Source organism: Ischnura elegans, chromosome 8 (genome assembly GCF_921293095.1).
Source record: "Ischnura elegans chromosome 8, ioIscEleg1.1, whole genome shotgun sequence".
In the NCBI taxonomy this organism is placed as follows: domain Eukaryota; kingdom Metazoa; phylum Arthropoda; class Insecta; order Odonata; family Coenagrionidae; genus Ischnura; species Ischnura elegans.
Genome location: NC_060253.1, coordinates 2,062,361 through 2,082,604, shown reverse-complemented (window position 1 = coordinate 2,082,604; position 20,244 = coordinate 2,062,361). Strand labels below are relative to the sequence as shown.

Sequence of the window (20,244 nt, the reverse complement as noted above, 5' to 3'; positions counted from 1 at the left end):
CAGGCAGTAATAATATTGTAACATGAAGATGTCAAAACCTGCTGGCTGAGCATGTAGAATAATTAGATTTTCTGCTTGAGAATTTGAAAGGGCCAAATATTACATGATTCATATACTTAGTATGTAATCTTTATTATAGCTGTGAAAATTACTATACTCATGGCTCATTATAGGGCACGATCCTCATTATATTTTCCTTCTTACATTAGGGTAGACATTCATCATAGAAAATTGGAGTAGAATATATTGTAGTATGCATTGTTGTATTGCCTGGTTCAGAAATTATCATACTCGACTCGATACTTGCGAGTAATTTTCAACTCGACTCGAGATCAAAAAGTGCTACTTGGAAATCCCTTTTATATTCCAAAGGAGCAAATGCAGACTAGGGAGCCTGTAACAGGTATATAGTCAAGATACAGTGATGTATTTGGAAAAGTAGCCAAAGTCACCATAGCAAACACTGTTGAAGCTGAAGTGGAAGCTTATTTATCATAGATGAATGCACCACCAAATTCCTTCCCTGGGAAATACTGAAAGACTTGTATCTCCTACCCAAGGCTGAAAGTATTAGCGAAGAGGTTTCTTGCCATACCGCCATCCACTGTGTTCAGTGAAAGACATTTAGTTCTGCAGGGAAAATATGTGATGTAAAATGCAACAGGCTTTATTCTAGGATATCCTAGGCTATCCTAGAAAGCAAAGCATCTTCACTCTATCAGCTGACAGAGTGAAGATGCTTTTATTTCTGAGCAAAAATTTAAAGTCTGTAAAAGGAGACTAAATTTGTGAGACATTATTGATAATGATAAGATATTATCAATAAAAGATAGATATTAAAGGAGATACTTTTATTTTAAATTTAAACATGAGTGCTAATATTCTAAAGTAATACCTATCGTGTAACATCACTTTTCAGGTATGTTCTGTTTTGAAATTAAGCTATTATATTTTAATTACATAGTGATGATATGAAAGATGCTTTTGTTTGACTGACTCTTTCACAGAGTAATATTTTTTAAAGTGGTTATCTTGTTGCCTGGAATTAAGTGATATTTTTCTTGAAGCCTATGGCATCAGAATCGATGGAATCGGTATCGGTAGAATCGGAATCGAAATTTCAGAATCGGAATCGGGATCGGAATCGATAAAATTTTGGAATCGACCCATCACTAGAAACTACCCTATTGTTTACATAAAATTAAAATATTCGATTAATCAGCTAAATTCCTGTTTGAATTCTTTAAAGGAAATCACAATTACTCACTGAAATCTTGGGTTTCCTGCTGCATAGGCGAATTAGTCAAACATTCCCACATTCATCGTTTAGTATTCGAGATATTCGAAATTCGAGGTATTCGAATATTTGAGCTATGATTTGATATTTGAATTCGATATTCGAGTTCGAGAAATCTGCTATTCGACCCATCCCTAGTTAATACATTGATATAAAGTCAAGAAATGAAAAAGCAAAATTGGACTGGAAATGAGGGAAGTTGAAAATGGAGAGAGAGTCGATTGAATTGTTCCTGATAGACTGCTCAGGGCTTCTTATCAATGAATGCAATTGCTTCCTTTTCTAAAATTTGATTTACTTTGAAGCGTAACCTATCAAATGTGAATGTCAGATGACTTAATCACAAATGGTAATGCTGTTGAATCAGTTCTCTCAATCAAATCTCTTTCTTGTTAAAGCTTGATTACTACCTGCAGTGGGGTGGAAAGATTATAGAAAGAGATGGAGTATGTAATTAAGAGGGTTTTCTCAGCATTAGGCCTCGGGTACGATACGACCTGCAAGCGGTGTGAGCGGTGCCGCTCTGATATCGGGCCTCATTTAGTTACATGTAAATCTATTGAGGGTGGGTGCAATACGTTTGAGCGGCGCCGCCGAGTGCCGCTCATGGTTCCAAGTCCAGACCGATTTCTTTTCCACTGCCGCTCGCTGCTCAGTGGATTCATCCTTCAGTGTAGTTGAAAATGTCAGCGGAGAAACGTCAAAGTGGTGAGAATACGGCCAAACAAAGGAAGACTGAAGTTAAACTAAGTAATATACTAATAGAAGTTTTATTAGTGAGGTGCAGTCCAGGGAATTTATGTGGAATGATCAACATTTTATTATACAGTAAACTCTCGATTAAACGAAGTAGGATTTTACGAAGTTTTCGATTATACGAAGTGATTTTGCGGTCCCGGCAAAGAGCCTATGCTAAATACATGGCGCTATTCGATTATACGAAATGTTTTGAAATTACAAACCTCGGCTCGGTCCCCAGGCATTCGTTTATACGAACTACGGCGAAACATTTGTCAATAAAACTAGCTTCGCCGGCGTAAGTAGATAAAAAAATCAGCGCTTCCGACTGTGGTCCATCAAAAGTGTGAAATCGCAAATGATAGTGCAACTTTGGAGAGAAAGGGTTCGCCTAAAACCTCACGGAGGGAATTTAAGGGAAGTAGGAGATCAGTAAAAATATCGCGACTGACATAATGCCCCTATTTACATGCCTATTCGTAAACATCGCATCGACAATACTTAGTAGTTTAAAATGTCAGGAATGTCGCCCGGGGTATTTCATTCACTCCTAATTAACCCTTTGCACTGCTGTGAACGTACCTGGTACATTCACAAGGCAGGCTGCTGTGAACATACTTCGAAGACTACTTGACTACTTTTCGCCGAAGCACTTCGAAGGGTCCCTTATCCGGGACCCTTTCCTCGACGAGCTCACCCTCGCTGTCCCCTCTCTTCGACCCTCAGAGCGGGGGCCCTCCCTCCTCAAAATTGACCGCTCTGACTGCATTTTGAAAATCTATCAATCAATGCCAACATCAAAAAATGATTGTTTACATCGCACTCCTGCCAATCAGGCATTCAAATACGCCTCTGAGCCATGTTTCTGCAATGAGAAATAACGATTTTGCTAACTTTGCTAAAATGGCCAAGTTAATAAAATTGTTATTTTTCATCGCAGAAATACAGTTCAAAGACGTACTTGATTTCCTCCACTACAATCGCAAATTGCTGGAAATCGGCCGGATTCCCTTAGATAGCGCATCATGAGGATGTTCTCGAGGTTGGTAATTGATACAACTAGCCTACTAGGTATTCTACCGCTACAATATCACAGCTATGGTTGATTTGTTACGTTGTACCTTCAGGAAGTTGCAGCGGATGAAATCACGGAGGAGATTAGAGGCTTGAAAGATGATTTTGAAAAATACTTGGAAAAAGCAGGAGCACAGCGCGCAACATCAAACGATTATATTGCCCTAGGCGATGATCCCCAGGCTTGCGACAATGCGACGCCGGTACCTACATCGGAGGAAGCAGCGGCCGGGACGAGTCATAATAGCAGTGGCGACGAAGATGAAATTGAGGAAGTAATTTCATCTAATAAAAAAGAAGTATATGCTGCCCTCTAAACATTAAGATATTTGGTGTGGCCAACGATTTAGATACCCAATTTAATTCCCATTTATGCAAGTGAGAAACAATGGTGGAAGCGGCGATGGAGAAGGGCAAAAAGCAAAAAAATAACAGATTTTTTTAGTAGTACCTTTTCGTGTATATAATAGCCTTCCTGAATAATAAACAACTTAAATATCTTAAGTATTGGGCTCTATTTACCACCGACTTATTTTTCAGGCTACTCGTAATAAAGACTCACTTCTAACTCTAACCATGAACTTTCTACTCGTGCGCCTCCCCGTTCTCCCATGCCGAGAGATCTTTCTTTCCAAAGTCTTTGTTTACTTCCTCCCGCGGCCTTCTGCTGATCTTGCTGACACCCACCTTATGCATCCCAAACCCAGTCCTTCCCCAGCATTTCCCATTCACTCCCTCCCTAAGGTGACTGAGCTTGAGTGCGTCGTAAAAATTTCGGCCCCCAAACGTAGACTGTGGCAGATCTGAAGACCCTTTCCCCACCCTTCTTTCTCCTGCCCCTTTCACCACTTGTTATGCTGACCACACTTCTTTCCTCAGACAATCCCCATCCCACTCTTATTCACTCCACCCACTGTGAACGTTCTCCTATTGTGGAGAAGGGCATGGTTCATCTTTACCGGCAACGGGGGTAAGTTTTTAACCGGAGAGAGGCTGAAGAAGTATATTCCACTATCGGGGAAATGGTGCCGTGCTTATAATTGTCTCTCTTCTTCTCTTCTGACTTGTCAATTTTAATTATTTTCTTTGCTCTTTCCTCACTATATTTATTTACGATTATGGCACGACTGTTTTTAGTGCTAAAGCTAAGAAAATCTTTTCTCTATGTCAATGATCCTTTGCATAACTTTCAATACGGCAGAGAAAGGAACAGGAAAACTAAATGAGGTGAAGGTACAGGTTTTTGCGTGGCATTTTTGGGAGTTCACGCAAGTGAACCAATACTTCACACACGTTGAGAAATGATGGAACGTCTCTTGTAGGAAAACAATCGATGTGGATAATAAGGTTTCTCTCTTTACTTCTCCGGTAATGGAAGATGTTTCTCTTGTCGTTTTCCGACTGGAACCCTGCTCCTGTCGGCATAAAAGAAGAGAGACATACTATATGAACATAGCACTTCACACCCGGTATGAAGAATTTGGTCCTGATGAAGAATAAAGTCTTTCATAGCAACGTCTGCAAAGATGATGGAGCACAGTAGCCGGACGGAGAACTCAAACAGAATTTACTTCAAATATTCGCCGGAAGATAATCATATCTTACGTAATTTATGATCGTAACTGAATCTCAATGAAAATAACTAATTGAAAAGATAGCAAATTCAGCTGAAAATACGGAGTAGCTCGAAATATTAACTTACAAAGGTTATTTTGGAAATGGGTTAAGGCCCTCGTTTTTCTTTTTTTTCTCGTCACTGAGCGATAGAGGGCGACATAAATGGCGGTTAGGTCCTTAGAGTATGGTTAGGCCGGCTGCCACTAATATTTCCGTGGGTGCTGGAAACAAATATCTATCTTATGCTTACTTAATAGTTTCTATTCGCTCCTAACCACGAATTTATGACATTAAATTCTTATAATAAACTCTGCAATTCATTATTTGATTACGTTTTCTAAACTGGTCGGGAATTTCTTAAGCGATCGTTGATATTGAAGTATGTATAAGAAATGTGAAATTTATGGTGGTATAATTATTTAACGATCTTTCACAGCATAAATTGATGACAAAAAGCCTTTCCTAAGAATTCTACCGTGAATAACCACCGAAAACATTTAAATAAGGCCACTAAAGACAAAAAAGGGCCGAAGAAACAAAAGCGAACATTTTTTCGTGACTTATGAAAAAGGTTTGAAATTATGAAACTCGATTTTATGAAGTGCCAGTTTTCCTGTCCCACTGACTTCGTATAATCGAGAGTTGACTGTAGTATTCTACCAATTAAGGTAGTATTTCATGGAGTACTAAAGAAGTAATCTGGGAGCCTCCCTTTCCTTCCAACACTGACTTCTTCAATACAGAATAAGGCCTACTCCCTCTCATTCTATCTAAAAAGTCTATTCTCTTCCATCCCCTCCCTCGTTTACCTAACATTCTACCCTCCAACACCATTTTCAACATCCCCTCACCGCTAAGCACTAACTCCATCCAAACCTTCTGTCTCCAGCGTATCTCATCTAAAAGCTGCCTCTCCTCGCCAACCATATCGTCGTAGCACTTCGTCGTTCCTTTTCCTCTCCGTCCATTTCACCCTCTTCATTCTTCTCCATACCCACATCTCGAATGCCTCCAATCTTCTCTTGTCTTCTTTCCTCAGTGTCCACGTTTCCGCACCGTAGAGAGCTACACTCCAGATCAAACTCTTCCCTAACCTTTTCTTTAAACTCTTACACAACGATCCTCTCAGAAGCTCCTTCCTGTTCATGAACGCCTCCTTGGCTAATGCAATTCTCTTCCTGATGTCCTTACTACTATATCTGTTTTCCTCTAACGTACTGCCTAAATAGTTGAATTGCTCAACCTGCTCAAGTTTTTCACCACCCACCTTTATCTTGAGTCTCACATTCCTCGCTCGTGATGCTTTACAAAACTGCATAACCTTAGTTTTCTTGTGGTTAATCCTCATCCCATACTCCTCACAGCGGTCGTATAACGCATCCACTAGAGCCTGAAGCCCCCTCACTGACTGGCTAATCAACGCATGATCATCCGTGAATCTCACTGATTTGAACATCATTCCTCCCACTTTTATTCCAGCTGCCAAATCGTCCAACGCTTCTCTTACCATCTCCTCAGCATATATAAGTTAAAAAGCAGTGGCGATAGAGGACAGCCTTGCCTCACACCTCGGCCCATGCTTACCCACCCAGATTCACCGTCTGCTACCCTCACTTGCACATATATAGATTACGAATTAGTCATCTATCCCTCCAATATACACCTATTTTCTTGAGGATATTCACTAAATTTACCCAGTTTACCCTATCAAATGGTCCTCCCCACGAGGGACCTTATTATTGCTATTGCATCACGAGTTGACATCTCTTTTCTAAAACCAAACTGATCTTCGCCCAAATAATCATTTGCCCTCGCCTCCATTTGTCTGTTCAATATCCTCATTACACTTTTGCTGCATACAACATTAGGCTGATAGTCCTATAATCTCTGCATTCCACAGGTTTCCTCTTTTTCAGTAGCGGAATTAAAACCGTCTTCAGGAAATCCTTCGGCCAACATACCTCCTAATAGAATCTCCGTACTACTTCTAAAAACCTTTTCTTACCTTCCTTCCCTAGATTGTTCAGATGCTCACACAGGATATATTGTCCGCGCCTGCCGCTTTCCTAGCCTTCATATCACGAAGGGCTCTCTTGATTTCCGCATCTAAGATCCCTGGCCAAAGATTATCCTCCACCACTGCACTTTCATTCTCTTAAGTCAATTTCTCTGGCCTGTTCCTTCTGTCATACTGATCCTCCATGCATTCCTTCCATCTTCATCCTTAATTTTAGATATGGCTTATCCTCTTTTGCTGCCCGATAGCAACTTAACTTTGGCGTACAACGTGCCTACTTATCCATCCTTCTGGAACTTTTCCATATCCTCACACTGTCTTTTCCACCAAGCCTCCCTTGCACTCTTAGTTTCTTGTCGTAATCGATTATTTAGTTCCCTATACATTCTTTTGCCCAGCTATGTGTCCACGTTCTTCCACTTCCTTCTCTTCTTCATTTCTTTATCATTTCCTCCGTAACCAAAGGCTTCTTTATCCTTCTGCTGTCAACGTAGCCAATTGACTTCTACGCCGCTTTGACTTTTCTTGTTTTAATATTATCCCACCCTTCCTCTACAGTCTGTGTACTTCCAATCTCCTGGATACTATTGTCCACCAGACCCTATTTCTTATCTCTTTGTTATCTCTTCATAGTCCCTTTCAGCGCTTCTGCATTCCATTTCCTCGCCTTCCAAACTTTCATTAGTCTTTTGAAACTTACATTGAATTTCATGAGCGCTAGGTTGTGGTTTGAATCCGCATCTGCTCCAGGGAAGCTGTGGCAGTTTTTCTCCCTATGTATTCCTAAACCTCTGTCTTACCATGATGTTGTCAATCTCCCTATATCCCCTGGACTTTTCTATGTGTACCTTTGCCCTTTCTGATGATTGAACCACGAGCTTGTGATGAAGAATTTGTTTTTCCTGTAAAATTCAGGTGCTTTTCTCCCCTGTCATTCTGCATTCCTAGTCTAAAATCTTTTATCTCATATTCATCCCTCCCTTCCCCGACTGAGGCATTCCAGTCCCCCATCACTACTAGATTTTTCTTACGAAGGGTTTCTCTAATTATTTCCTCGAGTTGTTCATGCTGGCTTTCCTCCCCACCACTATATGTTACCCTATAACTATCACTCCAATAGTCCCCCCCCCCCCCCCGTCCCTCCACCTCACTTCGCATAATCCTGAGATATGTATCCTCTCTTTATGCATTTCCCTTTTGATATTTTCTAACTTCCCCGCACTCATCATTGTCCTCACATTCCACGTCCCTACATTTATAGCCGACTTCTTCTTCTCCATCTTCTTGGTCTTCTTTTCTTCTTTTTTCATTGCTGCTGGTGATGATGATCAGTTTCTGCAAGGATTTCGCATGTTGATGACCCCGAGGACCTTGCCGACCTCGCTGCCGTGAACGACACCCGCCCTTTGCGGACGGGTCCCAGTCGATGAAATTCCGAGGCTCATTTGGTTGTACTCCATGTTTTCAGGGAAGAGATAGTTGGTAGGTTTTCCCACTTCCATTCCAACAGTGTTTTTCACGTGACACCATCACGTGGACTACCTTTCGTCTGGCTCCTACCCTTCGACCTATCTGGCATGGGTGGCCCTGCCGGGAATATTTTAGAATGAATCCCACCAGTGCAGCTCTAGGGGTCATAGGAATGTGCTAGCCTTTCCAATGCGACGAGGTTGTAGCCCAAGGGAAAGGATGATCAACATAACAACTTCAAAAACTCTACACTGACAAGAAAATATGTTTCTTTTTAAGATAATTACCTGGTAGTGACAATAAATTGACGACTTCCTCACTGTTTGCCATCTTCAAATGCACTGGCACTACAATGGGGGAAATTCGAAGAGTGGTAAGAAAATTGCCGCTCGTATTGTAGCCACCGCTACCGCTCAGGTTGTCACTCGCCGCTCGCATCATACCCGAGGCCTCATTGCTCTGGTGTTCGTGTAATGCTTTCCCTGCACCTTGTGTGCCCAATCGATTCACTGAGTATGTAGTCATTTTGAGGGGACTAAGAGTGGGGAAAGGTGATTGGATGGACTAGGTTAAATGAGGATGAGCTTAGTAGTGACTAGGGAATTAACATGTCGACCTAATCGTACAACTGATAAATCAAACAACTGTTAATCAAGGCTCTAGTGTACATTTCTATATTTTTCACTCATATCCAAATGCACAATTTAACAATCGGTCTGTCCACCAATATTTTTTCATTGTCAATTGTGGTAGAGTTCAAAAGATGTTTTTTTTTCATATATTGATCCATCGGTCACCTTTATCTTCTGAGCAAAGAATTGACGACCTTTACCATACTTTCTCAGCCTTGTGCTTGGGCCTTGCCCAGTTTGTTGTTGTTAGCATTGTTGTTAGCAATTCCTTCCCTAAGCCCTCGGCTTCTCCTTGACCAAGTGAACTCTGATGAGGCAACTTTCACCTTTTCTATTTTAAACTTTAGAAAGAATGGCTGAATATGGAAGATTTTTTTGGTTGTAACTTAAATGTCCCATCCATCTTCCAAGTTGTGTTTGTAAATTAGAATTTTGTTTGTGAGTGAATGAACCTCTTCACCTAGATTCAAAGGGATTAAGAAAGTGGAGGCTATACATATGTGGGTTGTCTTGTTACTCCACAGGCTGCTGAAGTGAACACCCTGCTGGGAGATGTCATTAAGCATGTGGGTGTTCCCCCTGCTGTGCCATCCTCGGTGAACTTCACCTCAGTGCAGCCGTCTGCTTCCTTGGACAGCCTTCAGCCTCAGCTCCTTGCTTTTCTTCAAGCCCTTCTTGCTGATGCCACAGATCTTGAAGCTCTATTCACACTGGTAGGTGAGCTCTTATTTCTCAACTTAGAATATCCCTAGTCTGCTTGCAATGGCTATACGAAGTATTACTACATGCACATTTTGTAGTATGCCATTGATCTACATTGAAATCCAGCAACTTTATTCATAATTTTGTTCCTAGTTTTATCTTGCTTACACAAGGATAAGAAATTGATCCATTTTCATGCTTTAAGTTGTTGGGTCAGAATTTTAGCTTGCCCTAACTTATAAGCCTTTGTCTTTGTTTCTTGTTTGCAATATTTGTGATGAAAACATAATTTTCATTCTTACTCCAGTCTTCTGTAAAAAAAACTTTGAAGATCTGTAGTTTATCAATTCCCTACCTTAAATCATTGTCAGATAAAAAATATTGAGTCTCAGTCTTCTTTTATAACTCATTATTAGTATTTGAATTTGAATGAGCAACATTTCAGACTCACTCTCATTTTACACTCCCTCAGTACATGCCCATCCACTTTTTTTTTCTCTTCTTTATTTTTTTCCTTGATTTTTCAGGATCGATTCTTGCCGTTTGTAGATCTCTTTAAGAGGGATAGTGTTCGTCTGGAAGCATACAAAGCAGTGATGGAAGCTTTCTGTCGATCAGGACCTTGTGATGTGTCTGATCCTGTCCTCATCAGTACTCTGATGTTCCTGTGCCGAGCTTTGCATGACTCTGTGAAGTAAGTTACGCATCAACTGTGATTTTTACAACACTCTACCTCTTCTTAACCGTAATAATTCCTTGGAGCGTATAAAGTGATCACAATTGATTTTTATACCTTGAAAAGTACATAATATGTATATTGAAACCATGGTCGATAGTTGAGTTTTGAATTAAAGCATGGAAATTACAATTTGTAGTTTTTATCATGGATAATTCATTGTAGTAATTAATATAATTAATGGTAGTGGGTGTAACTTTGTGGAAATCCTTTACCATAGCAATAAAAGAAATCTTTCATTTCTTCTATTCCTACAATACATAATTCATTGGAAATTTATCTCAACATTGACCTTGAAACTTTCCAAAAATGAATACAAATTGTTTGCATTAATAGTGCAAGGTTGATCACTGTTCATCAAATGTCTTCTTTCCGCAGTGCTTTGACAATTGAGGATGATAGACGGCACATATCCCGATTGATTTGTTCTGTCATAAGCAGAGTTGAGTCTGGTGCTGGGGGAGACTTTGAAGCTCGGTTGTCATTCCTTGTAGATGCAAGAGCTTCATTTCCCAATCTGGACCCAGTTCATGCTCATCTTGTACAGGTACGTTTGATGTTTTTGCTTTGATAAAGAAATGACCATAATTTTTATCATGAGGAAGAGAAGTGTGCCAATGTGAGGGTCGCTTGGTTACATTTGGGTCATGTTTTTCATCATTTATGGTTTGATTGTTTTGCTGTTGTACATTTTGGTGCATGGTACCTTAGAGTAAGCATACACTGGAGGGCCCCTGGCATATTAGAAATGTTATCGAGAGTTTTAATTCTCAAAGAGCAGATAGATGGCCCCAGAGTTGTGAGCAAGAGGGAAGACACCCACTCCCCCCTCTCTCCCCTCCTTCCCACCCTCCCCTCTTCCTAACTCTCTGTAAGGCTCATTGTCAGTGTTCTGGGTTGGCTAAGAAAGCAGGCAGGAAGTTTACTGCGTCCTCTTAGCTTTTGCCCCTAGATGTCGCATGTCGGGGAGTTTGAAGGACCGGATAGAGAGCAGGATATGGTATTGGTAGTGGTGAGTATGATTTGGCTGTCGACCACTTTTATGCAAGAATTATTTGCAAAGGTGCTGCAATTTATATTCTAGATGCTATGATGAATGGAAGAGTGGTTACAGCGAAGGTTTAGTCTGAAACGGATACGGAAGTGTTTTTAAGGGCAGCCACTCGGGAAAATCACTAACCACAGTTATTTTGTTGTGTTAGGAGCATTGTGCTTGCATGTTCCTGTCCCTTTCCTGCTATCGTGTGAGTGTGTATCTTTCCTTTCATCCTTGTGTCCTCGTCCATTCCTTCTCTTGGTGAGTGGTGAGCTGCCCCAATGCCATCTATTGGTTACTCTCGTGGGCCAAAGCAAAGGGAATCATGGTAAATCTAAGTGTCCCGGCAGCTCAACTGGTTAGAGCACGCGGCTGGCAACTGGGAGGTTCTGGGTTCGAGTCCCAGTCTGGTAGCATTTGTACCCTGTGGCTTTTTCCATCTACCACAGCGCTGCTGTCCTCGTCTTTTCCCTAACTCCCGATTATCCAAATGGGCTAATGCGATGGGGAGAGGCGGCACTAATAATCGGAATAAACACAAATAATCCAAACTTTCCGTTTAGTTTCATGTATTTTTCACAATTCATGTAAATCAAACAGTTTATTATTATTAATGCTCATTATCTGTTATTGTAGGTTGCTTTCCAGAATCATTCACTGCTATCTCTTCCCGACCTCGATCTTTTAGTGCCGAAAATGTGATTGTACTCGAATTCCTACTGGGCCATGTAATACCTGGTTTCCGAAAACCGCACACGACATATTACCACTTATATATGAACCTAGAAATATTGAAAATAATATTCTTGAACACAGTAATTTATTTAAAAAAATTATGATAAGTCTTTTATTCTAGTCTTTTCCTTTTATTTTAGATTCCCCCTTTGTTGACTCACTTAGTAACATACTTAACTACAAAAGTGGCAATGCCATCTCTGGATCAAACTACAAACTTGGGAATTCAACTTGATTTTAACATTATAACTTCAACAAGAAATTTAGTTGAAGTAACATTTTCAATGGACTTTTCATCAATTTTTATTAAAATACTTTGAGGAGATGACTTTTACACCTAAATTGAACAATATGTGACTTATCAGTATTTAATTTCAATTCATTATCAACGCACCAGCAAAGAATATTTTCATATGCAGATTGAGAACTTATGATAGGTCATTTTGTGATGGGCCAGAAAGTAAGATGTTTGTATCATCAGCATATATTACGACTTCAGCATTAGGAATATTGGCAAAGGATGCTGGCAAATCGTTTATGTAGATTAGAAAAAGAACTGGGCCCAATATGGACCCTTGCGGTACACCAAAAGAAGTGGTAATACTCTCAGACCAATATCTGTTACCCTTGTCAGAAAGAGACACAGCTTGTGTTTGATTGGTGAGGTAAGAGTGAAGCCATTTATTTGTTAGCAATGCCTCTCACGCCCAGTTTATTCACCCCTATCCGAGCAAGGTGGGTCCAACTATAGCCTTTATTTCAAGTTATAACATGAGAACAAAATATTCCTCTGCTGTGTGATTCTTTGACTTTATGATAAAAGTACATGCATTGCAACGGTGGATGATAAACATCAGTGTTGATTGCACATGACATTCAATGGAAAAATCATTAATGTTAGAAAGACACTGCTCAAAAATGCATCCATTTGCATTCATCATCACGCAGTTTTGTTGAGGCAAACCTAGTAAGTGTAGCCATTCACAAATTTTCCAGTGGATGAGTAACAATCTTGGAATTTACATGAATTATTCGAAGGTAAGATGTTGTCTAGGAGATTTAATCACCGAATACAAATACATATGTGTAAAGGAATCTGGGAATTGCTGTCTATGTGCATAAGTATATATTTGCCCAAAATGTTCCTAGAGGTTCGCTATAGGTGATGCCGGTGGGAAAAAGCCAACCAAAAATAATTTTTTTGTGTGATAGAGGTAACATCACAGAAATGTGTTGTGTGTTGTCATTACTAGAAGGTGAGGCATAAGAGGGCATTCCAAGTTTAACTGCAAACATAACACCATCCCCAAGAGTTTTGTCTCAATTTCCTACGTATATATATCATAGTCAGCAAATCCTAACTCAGAATCTCGGATATGAGGAACAGGCCTAGTTTCAGTTAATGAGATCAGGTCCATGTTTCGTAGAAGAACATGGGTCACTTATAGGACTAATCCACGTACAAATTAAATTATAGAACAATAATTGTATTCCCATCCATGATTTTTTCCTCTAGGCGGTGAATAGGTTGTCTGTGACATCAAGGAAAGTTGTTCGTGGGCATCACACTCGCAAGACTGCTGCGTTTGTTCGTGCTTGTTCAGCATATGCACACATTACGGTTCCATCATTGCCGTCAGCAACTGTTCGTCTCTCTTTATTTCTCCTCTCTGGGCAGGTGGCATTGCTGAATCAGTGCCTTGGACAAGGTTAGTCAAAATAATGTCTCCGTCATGAACTGAGGTTGCACTTCACTAGTTTTCCTTTTTTCTATGTGTGAAATAGTTTCCAGTTACCTTTTCTTGTCCTCACTCATGCTGAAAAAAGTAGAAGTAGTAAGCTTCATAGATATTTTTTACAAAAGTGATGAACATGAACCTAAGAATTTAAGCAAATTTTAAATTATTCTTGCTGTATATTTTGATTTGATTTTTAATTTTTAATGAATGTATTTTAAAATGTACCTACTCATGAATTTGGCCTAGATCAGAACTTTTAATGTGTAAGAAACTTTTTTTCACATTAATTTTAAGGTAAGGAAGATTTGAGCTCTGTGAGATGCAATGTATCTGTGAAATTATGTTTTAGGGTTCCTATTTGAGGAAAGTAATGTTTCACCCCACCTCTGGTTATTTAATGTGATTAAAAAAAAAGTTCACTGGTCAAATACGCAGTTACGGTAAAAAGCGATGGTGTTCTGAGGGAGTATTTGTCTATCCTTGGGTAAGGTAGACCATTTAAATGATACCGAAACCTATGAAGACGTGGTGACTTGGCAACTGGAGGCCACCAACAAACATGCCTCTCATCATCCGGAAGAGATGGCAGCAGCTCTTCTTCAAGTGGGAAGATGAAGACCATCTTGGTTGGTACAGCAGCACACATTTCACTCCGGGCGTGGTAACATTTTCTTTAATGGCTCTTGAACTGCGATGTGGAAGGCAAAAGGAAAACCACCACGTTATCATCCCGAGGAGTCGCAGCTACTCCACTCAATTTATATCATGAAATGATGGAATTCTCTCAAGTAAAATATTCCGGAGATGAACTAGTGCCCCATTCAGATCTCTGGGCAGGGACTGCTCGAGAGGGTGCATTGGTTAAATGTGATGGGATTTTAAGGATAAGAGCATGGAATGATAGATTGCTACATAGCTGCTGTTGGCTAGAAAGCTTAAAGATAGAGGTGCAAAGAATGAACCTCAACGCATTACGCATCAGCAAAATGAAGTGGCCCCGAGAAGGAGACTTCTAAGAGTGGAAGCTACTGAATGATAGACACAGGATCGCTAAATGGTAATGCTGGAGGAGGCATAATGCTCAGAAAGAGTGCTGGGATGCGTGTGAAAAGCTACCTGCAGTTGAATAAAAGGATAGTAATGGTGAAGATAGATACTATACCCGTAGCTACTGTAGTCGTGCAGGTTTACATGCCTACGTCAGATTATGAAGATGAAGAAGTAGAAGATGTCTACCAAGATATAGAGGAAGTTATCAAGCAGGTAAGAGGGGAAGAAAATCTTATTATTTTAGGTGACTGGAATGCCGTCGTCAGCCAAGGTCAAGACGGAATGATAACTTGGAAATATGTATGGATTAGGAAACCAAAATGAAAGAGGAGAAAGGCTACTTGAATTCTGCACTGAACACAGGCTAGTGGTTGCCAACACATAATTCAAAAATCCCCTGCAAAGAAGATACACGTGGAAGATGCCAGGAGACCTTAGAAGATTCCAAATTGACTACATTCTAGTGAAACGAAGATGTCCAGGTACCAGGTGAAGAACTGCAAAAGTTACACATGGGCAGATATCGACAGGACCCATAACTTATAGTTATGATGAAATGTCACCTAAAATTTAATGAATCTTTGAAAACATGCAGTGGGTTGAATAATTGAAGGAGGCTCAGCATCAACTGGCTTTTAAAGGCGTACGACAAAGAATAAGGGATAATATGACAAGCAAATCAGAGGAAGAGAGTTGTAATATCATTAGAAGTGGTCCTCGGGCAGCAGCTGAAGAAGTTCTTGGTGAAAGAATTTCGCTGTGGAAAAATCCTGGATCACAGAGGAAGTCTTTGGTCTCATTGAAGAAAAAAGAATGCTCAAGAGAGTGTGAAAGCAGAGGAAGGGTAGAATAGTTACAAGAGAATAAGAAACAGCATACATATTTCATAAAGAGAGGAAGGCTAAAGGCACGTGGATGAATAATATCAGTGAAGATGTGCAGAACAAGCTTGTGCATAGAGAAATCAAGGCCGCCTGAAGGATAAAGAGGAACCACTTCAAAGAAGATGTATGTAATGGGACAAAAATGGAGAACTAATGATTGAAATGAAGACAAAGTGAAGAAATGAAGAAGTGAATATGTATCTGGAAGAGCTATTCAATGGAAACAGCCTTAGAACATAAACAAGAGGGTAGTTGATAAAGATGACAGGAGATTTTAAAATTGAATTTTATGTGGCTGTAAGAGACCTGCAGATGGATAAAGCATCTGATTTTGACGATATTCCTGCAGAGCTAATTAAAAATGCAGGAGGAAAGACATTCAACCAGCTGTACAAAATCATAAGTGAGATGTATTCATCGGGTGAAATACCGAAGGACTTTGAGGGAAGCATTGTGTTCCCAATCCCCAAGGGGGAATGAGCCGAGAATTGTGAACATTTTGGGACCGTAAGCGTGGAAACACATGCATCAAAGATGCTACACTCACAGATAATTCCAACCAACCGCTGCTAACTACGTTTTGAATTAAGGTTGCCGAATACATAATTCAAGCTGAAGGTGTTGGTGGCTTGATTGTCTAGAAGGACTGACCACGTCCAAACGGTCACGTTCAAATGTTTTCACTTGGCAACACATCGGCACACTGACATGAGTGGATAGTCAGAATACCTGTTGTGGATTTTAGCAATCAATGTGAATTTCATTGCATGTGCGCAACAGGTGAAAATCATCATTCAGAAGGCCGGTTGAAGCTTTGAAATGGGTGTTTGCCAGAGCATAATATTTAGTACTTCCTATATTTAGTACTTGTTGAAGCTTAAATGTCCTTGATAATTAAGAACGAGTCAGTTGTCTACTATTGCAGCTGTTAGCATTCCAGATTGGTTCTTCTCATCATTCATGGTCCTTGTTCTTCATTCAAGTTTTCAATCAAGTAATAATAATAATAATAATATCTTTATTTGCCCAACGATCTAGTACATTCGTAATGGTCAAGATATAAGGCACGTCAATAATACATGTAAATACAGAAAAATACAGATATACATAATTAATCAGGAATAATTACCTGTTAACATAAAGAGTTAAAATTCATCATCTAAGTATTCATCAACTGAATAATACATTTTAGCCAGAAGTAGTTTTTTTAACTTGGCTTTAAACAAATTAGAATTATTTACATTTTTAATCTCCGTCGGTAATTTGTTAAAAAGTTTGATGCCCATTTCTGTGGGCCCCATTTTAGTAACTCTTGTGCGTACAAAATTGTGATGAATATCACTTTGCGATCTAGTGTAATGGCTATGTACATTGTTATTGAAAGTGAAATTTTTCAGGTTATTCTTTACATACATAATAGTTAACAATATATATACACACGGAATGGGTAGTACAAGCAATTCTTTAAATATTGGTCTACTGGGAGACCTATAGCCTTTATGAGCAATTATTCTCATGGCCCGTTTTTGTAGACAAAATATTTTAATGGATTTATAAGTTGATCCCCAGAAAATTACACTGTAAGTAACATGTGAATAAAAGTCACTGTAATATAGGTTTAATAAAGTTTTCCTTTCCACTGTGGAACTGAGCTGTCTCAGCAAGTAGCAAGTAGAACTAAGTTTGCCGCTGATATATACAATGTGGTCTGCCCAGGACATTTTGTAATCCAGATGTATTCCTAAGAATTTACAGTTATCCACTTGATCAATAGGTTTACTGTTCAGACTTACACTGATGTTTTCTGATGGTGGGCCACTGGTCTTAAAGTGCATTAAATTGCTTTTGTTAGGGTTAATAATTAAAAAGTTATCCTTTGACCATTTACTGATCTCATTTGAAATTAACTGAGCTTGATCAATCAATGATTGTTCAGAATTGGATGACACAATCACTGTCGTGTCATCAGCATATAAAACTGGTGTATTATTGTGATTACAAGATAAGGATGATGAAAGGTCATTTACATATAATAAAAATAATAGTGGACCAAGAGTTGATCCTTGTGGAACACCCACTGTTGAATGACGAGCAGTTGAAGTATATTTGACTCCATCAAATTTTATGGTCACCACCTGAGATCTATTGTGTAGATATGATTTTATCCATTGATGCGGAATACCCCTAATGCCCAATCTATAAAGTTTAATCAATAGCTGGTCATGATTTACAAGATCAAATGCTTTAGTAAAATCATAGAATAAAGCCATAGTTTCATTTCTCTTATCAATGGATACCAGTATTTTATCAATTGCATGAGTAATAGCAGTAACTGTGGATTTTCCTTTTGTAAACCCATGTTGATTACTAGAAAGTAGGTTATGTTTATCTAAAAATGATACAAATCTTGAGTAGACTATTTTTTCAAAAATTTTATAAAATGCGTTTTGCAGTGCAATTGGCCTATAGTTATTCAAATCATCAGTATTACCTTTATTCTTATAAGAGGGCACAATCTTAGACACTTTGAGTGAGTTTGGAAAAATTCCAAGTCTCAGAGATTCATTAACTAGATGCAGAAATGGAGACTTAATCATATCATAGCTGAGGTATATTACATTACCAGGGATCTCATCAACACCAGAACTATAACTGTATTGGCATGAATTTGCTATTACTGACTTTAGCTCTATTTCATTGGAGGGCATCATAAAGATAGAAGGTGCCTTAAACGCTGCAGAATTAGTGCCAGGACTTACATCTGAGGTGTCAGGTAACAAATTAAAATGCTTATTAAAAGCATCAGCTAGATCATACATACATTTTGACTTTTCACTAGAAGTGAATTGAGAGCTGGGTAAGACATAGTTTTTATCTTTGTTTTTGGCACTATTTATAATTTTCCAAGCAGCTTTAGTTTTATTAGTAGCTTTAGATAAAGTTGCATCATTATATGTTTTTTTTAGCTTTCGAGAGAAGAAGTCTGCACTGTTTTTTCATAAGTTTGTAATGGTCTTTGCTTTTGGAACTACCAGACAATTTTGTTTCCCATTCTTTGAATAATTTTCAAGGGTCTAATAATTACATATTTTTAGTGGGTTATATATTTACCCTGCCTAAAATAACACATCAAGTTATCATGCAAGTGATTTTATCTATGAAATCACTCATTTGTGATTTTATCTATGAAATCACTCATTAAAGTGCATATGTAATATGTAAATTATGAAAACCTCTATAAATAGTATTTTGGGCCATTAATTTTGGTACCAATTATTTTTTATTTTAGTTCAGATTCTGATTTTAACCTCAAGAACTGGTGTAATTGAACCAACCTATCCCAAATAATAACATACATTGTCATCTGTCTGTTGTACTGGAAAGGTAGTGGTTCATTGTTATGATAATTTCTCTTAGCAACTCCACGAATTGCTGCCTGTATTGTTCTTCTTTTGCTTTCTAAATGACTAGCCGATGCTTGCTTCAAAGCAGCTCTAAGCCTTATTCCTGAAGTCCCCCCATACATGGAGAGTGTCGGAGAAGGGACAGGAGGCAAGCAGAGGTCATCTGAACCTTTCCTCGTTGGATACCTGTCTCAGTTCCTGTCCACACTGCTGGTGGTGCCAGTGAGTAACGTTATATGTATAATTTTTGGTTTTTTTCCCGGTGAACAATTGCAGTGAAGTTTTCTCGCTAAAACCCGGTGCGAAACCCGAGTAATGTTACCCTCGTAATCCCTCATTGCTATACTTTAAATGTCAGTTGATTTGCAAAAAAATGGAGGAAGACTTCTTTTCCCAGCTGTCATTTAAATGTTTGTTTTCAAATGTTATGCTGTCACTGGTAAGCATTAGAGATGGACGGATCCTTGATTTTTTTTTGATCTGAATTGGATCCTTGATTTTCAGAGCCGGATCTTCGGATATTCGGGTATTTGTCCGACCGCACCTTGAATATGCAGCGAGCACATGGGAACCGGTGCAGAAAGACTTAATCCGCGAACTGAATAAAATACAAAGAAAGGTTGCGGGTTTCGTCAAAAACTGCTTCGGGCGTACAGACATCATTACCCAGATGTTAAGCGAATTAGCCTGGGAGCCGTTGGAGACTCGGAGGCTGCGCGCAAGGCTTAGATTACTTGAACAATTGAGAATGGATATCTTTAAGAGTGACACAGAGAACATGATATTAGAGCCCCTCTATATTTCCAGGTCTGACAGAAGCGATAAATCAAGAGAAATATTGGGGATCAGGTTGGTGTTGTGGCTAGAGTGTTGGCTTCCCACCTGGCGGGCTTGGGTTCAAATCCCGGTGGTGGCAGAGAATTTTCAGAGACTGCCCGATCCCTGCTTGAATGTTGTGCGGAGGACATTTCAAGCGCAAAACTCCGTCTGTCAGATGGGACGTTAAGCCCTGGTCCCCTTGTTACCTTTCGTTAAGAGCAGGCTAATGCCGACGCTTGGTTTCTCTTCACCCTTTCTTCCACATTCCCCTTCCCTCATGGCGCAAATGACCTC

At 39.4% G+C, this 20,244-nt stretch overlaps 1 protein-coding gene across 3 annotated transcripts in view; it reads left to right on the top strand.

Moving 5' to 3' along the window:
• The window catches only part of LOC124164566 (VPS35 endosomal protein-sorting factor-like), a 104,417-nt gene that overhangs the window by 66,839 nt on the left and 17,334 nt on the right, over positions 1–20,244 (top strand). For all 3 annotated transcript variants that reach the window (XM_046541943.1, XM_046541944.1, XM_046541945.1), the window contains exons 12-16: positions 9,370–9,558; positions 10,075–10,241; positions 10,662–10,830; positions 13,571–13,763; positions 19,199–19,353. In XM_046541943.1, coding sequence (XP_046397899.1) covers positions 9,370–9,558; positions 10,075–10,241; positions 10,662–10,830; positions 13,571–13,763; positions 19,199–19,353 — 873 coding nt within the window. The remainder of the gene's footprint in view (positions 1–9,369; positions 9,559–10,074; positions 10,242–10,661; positions 10,831–13,570; positions 13,764–19,198; positions 19,354–20,244) is intronic.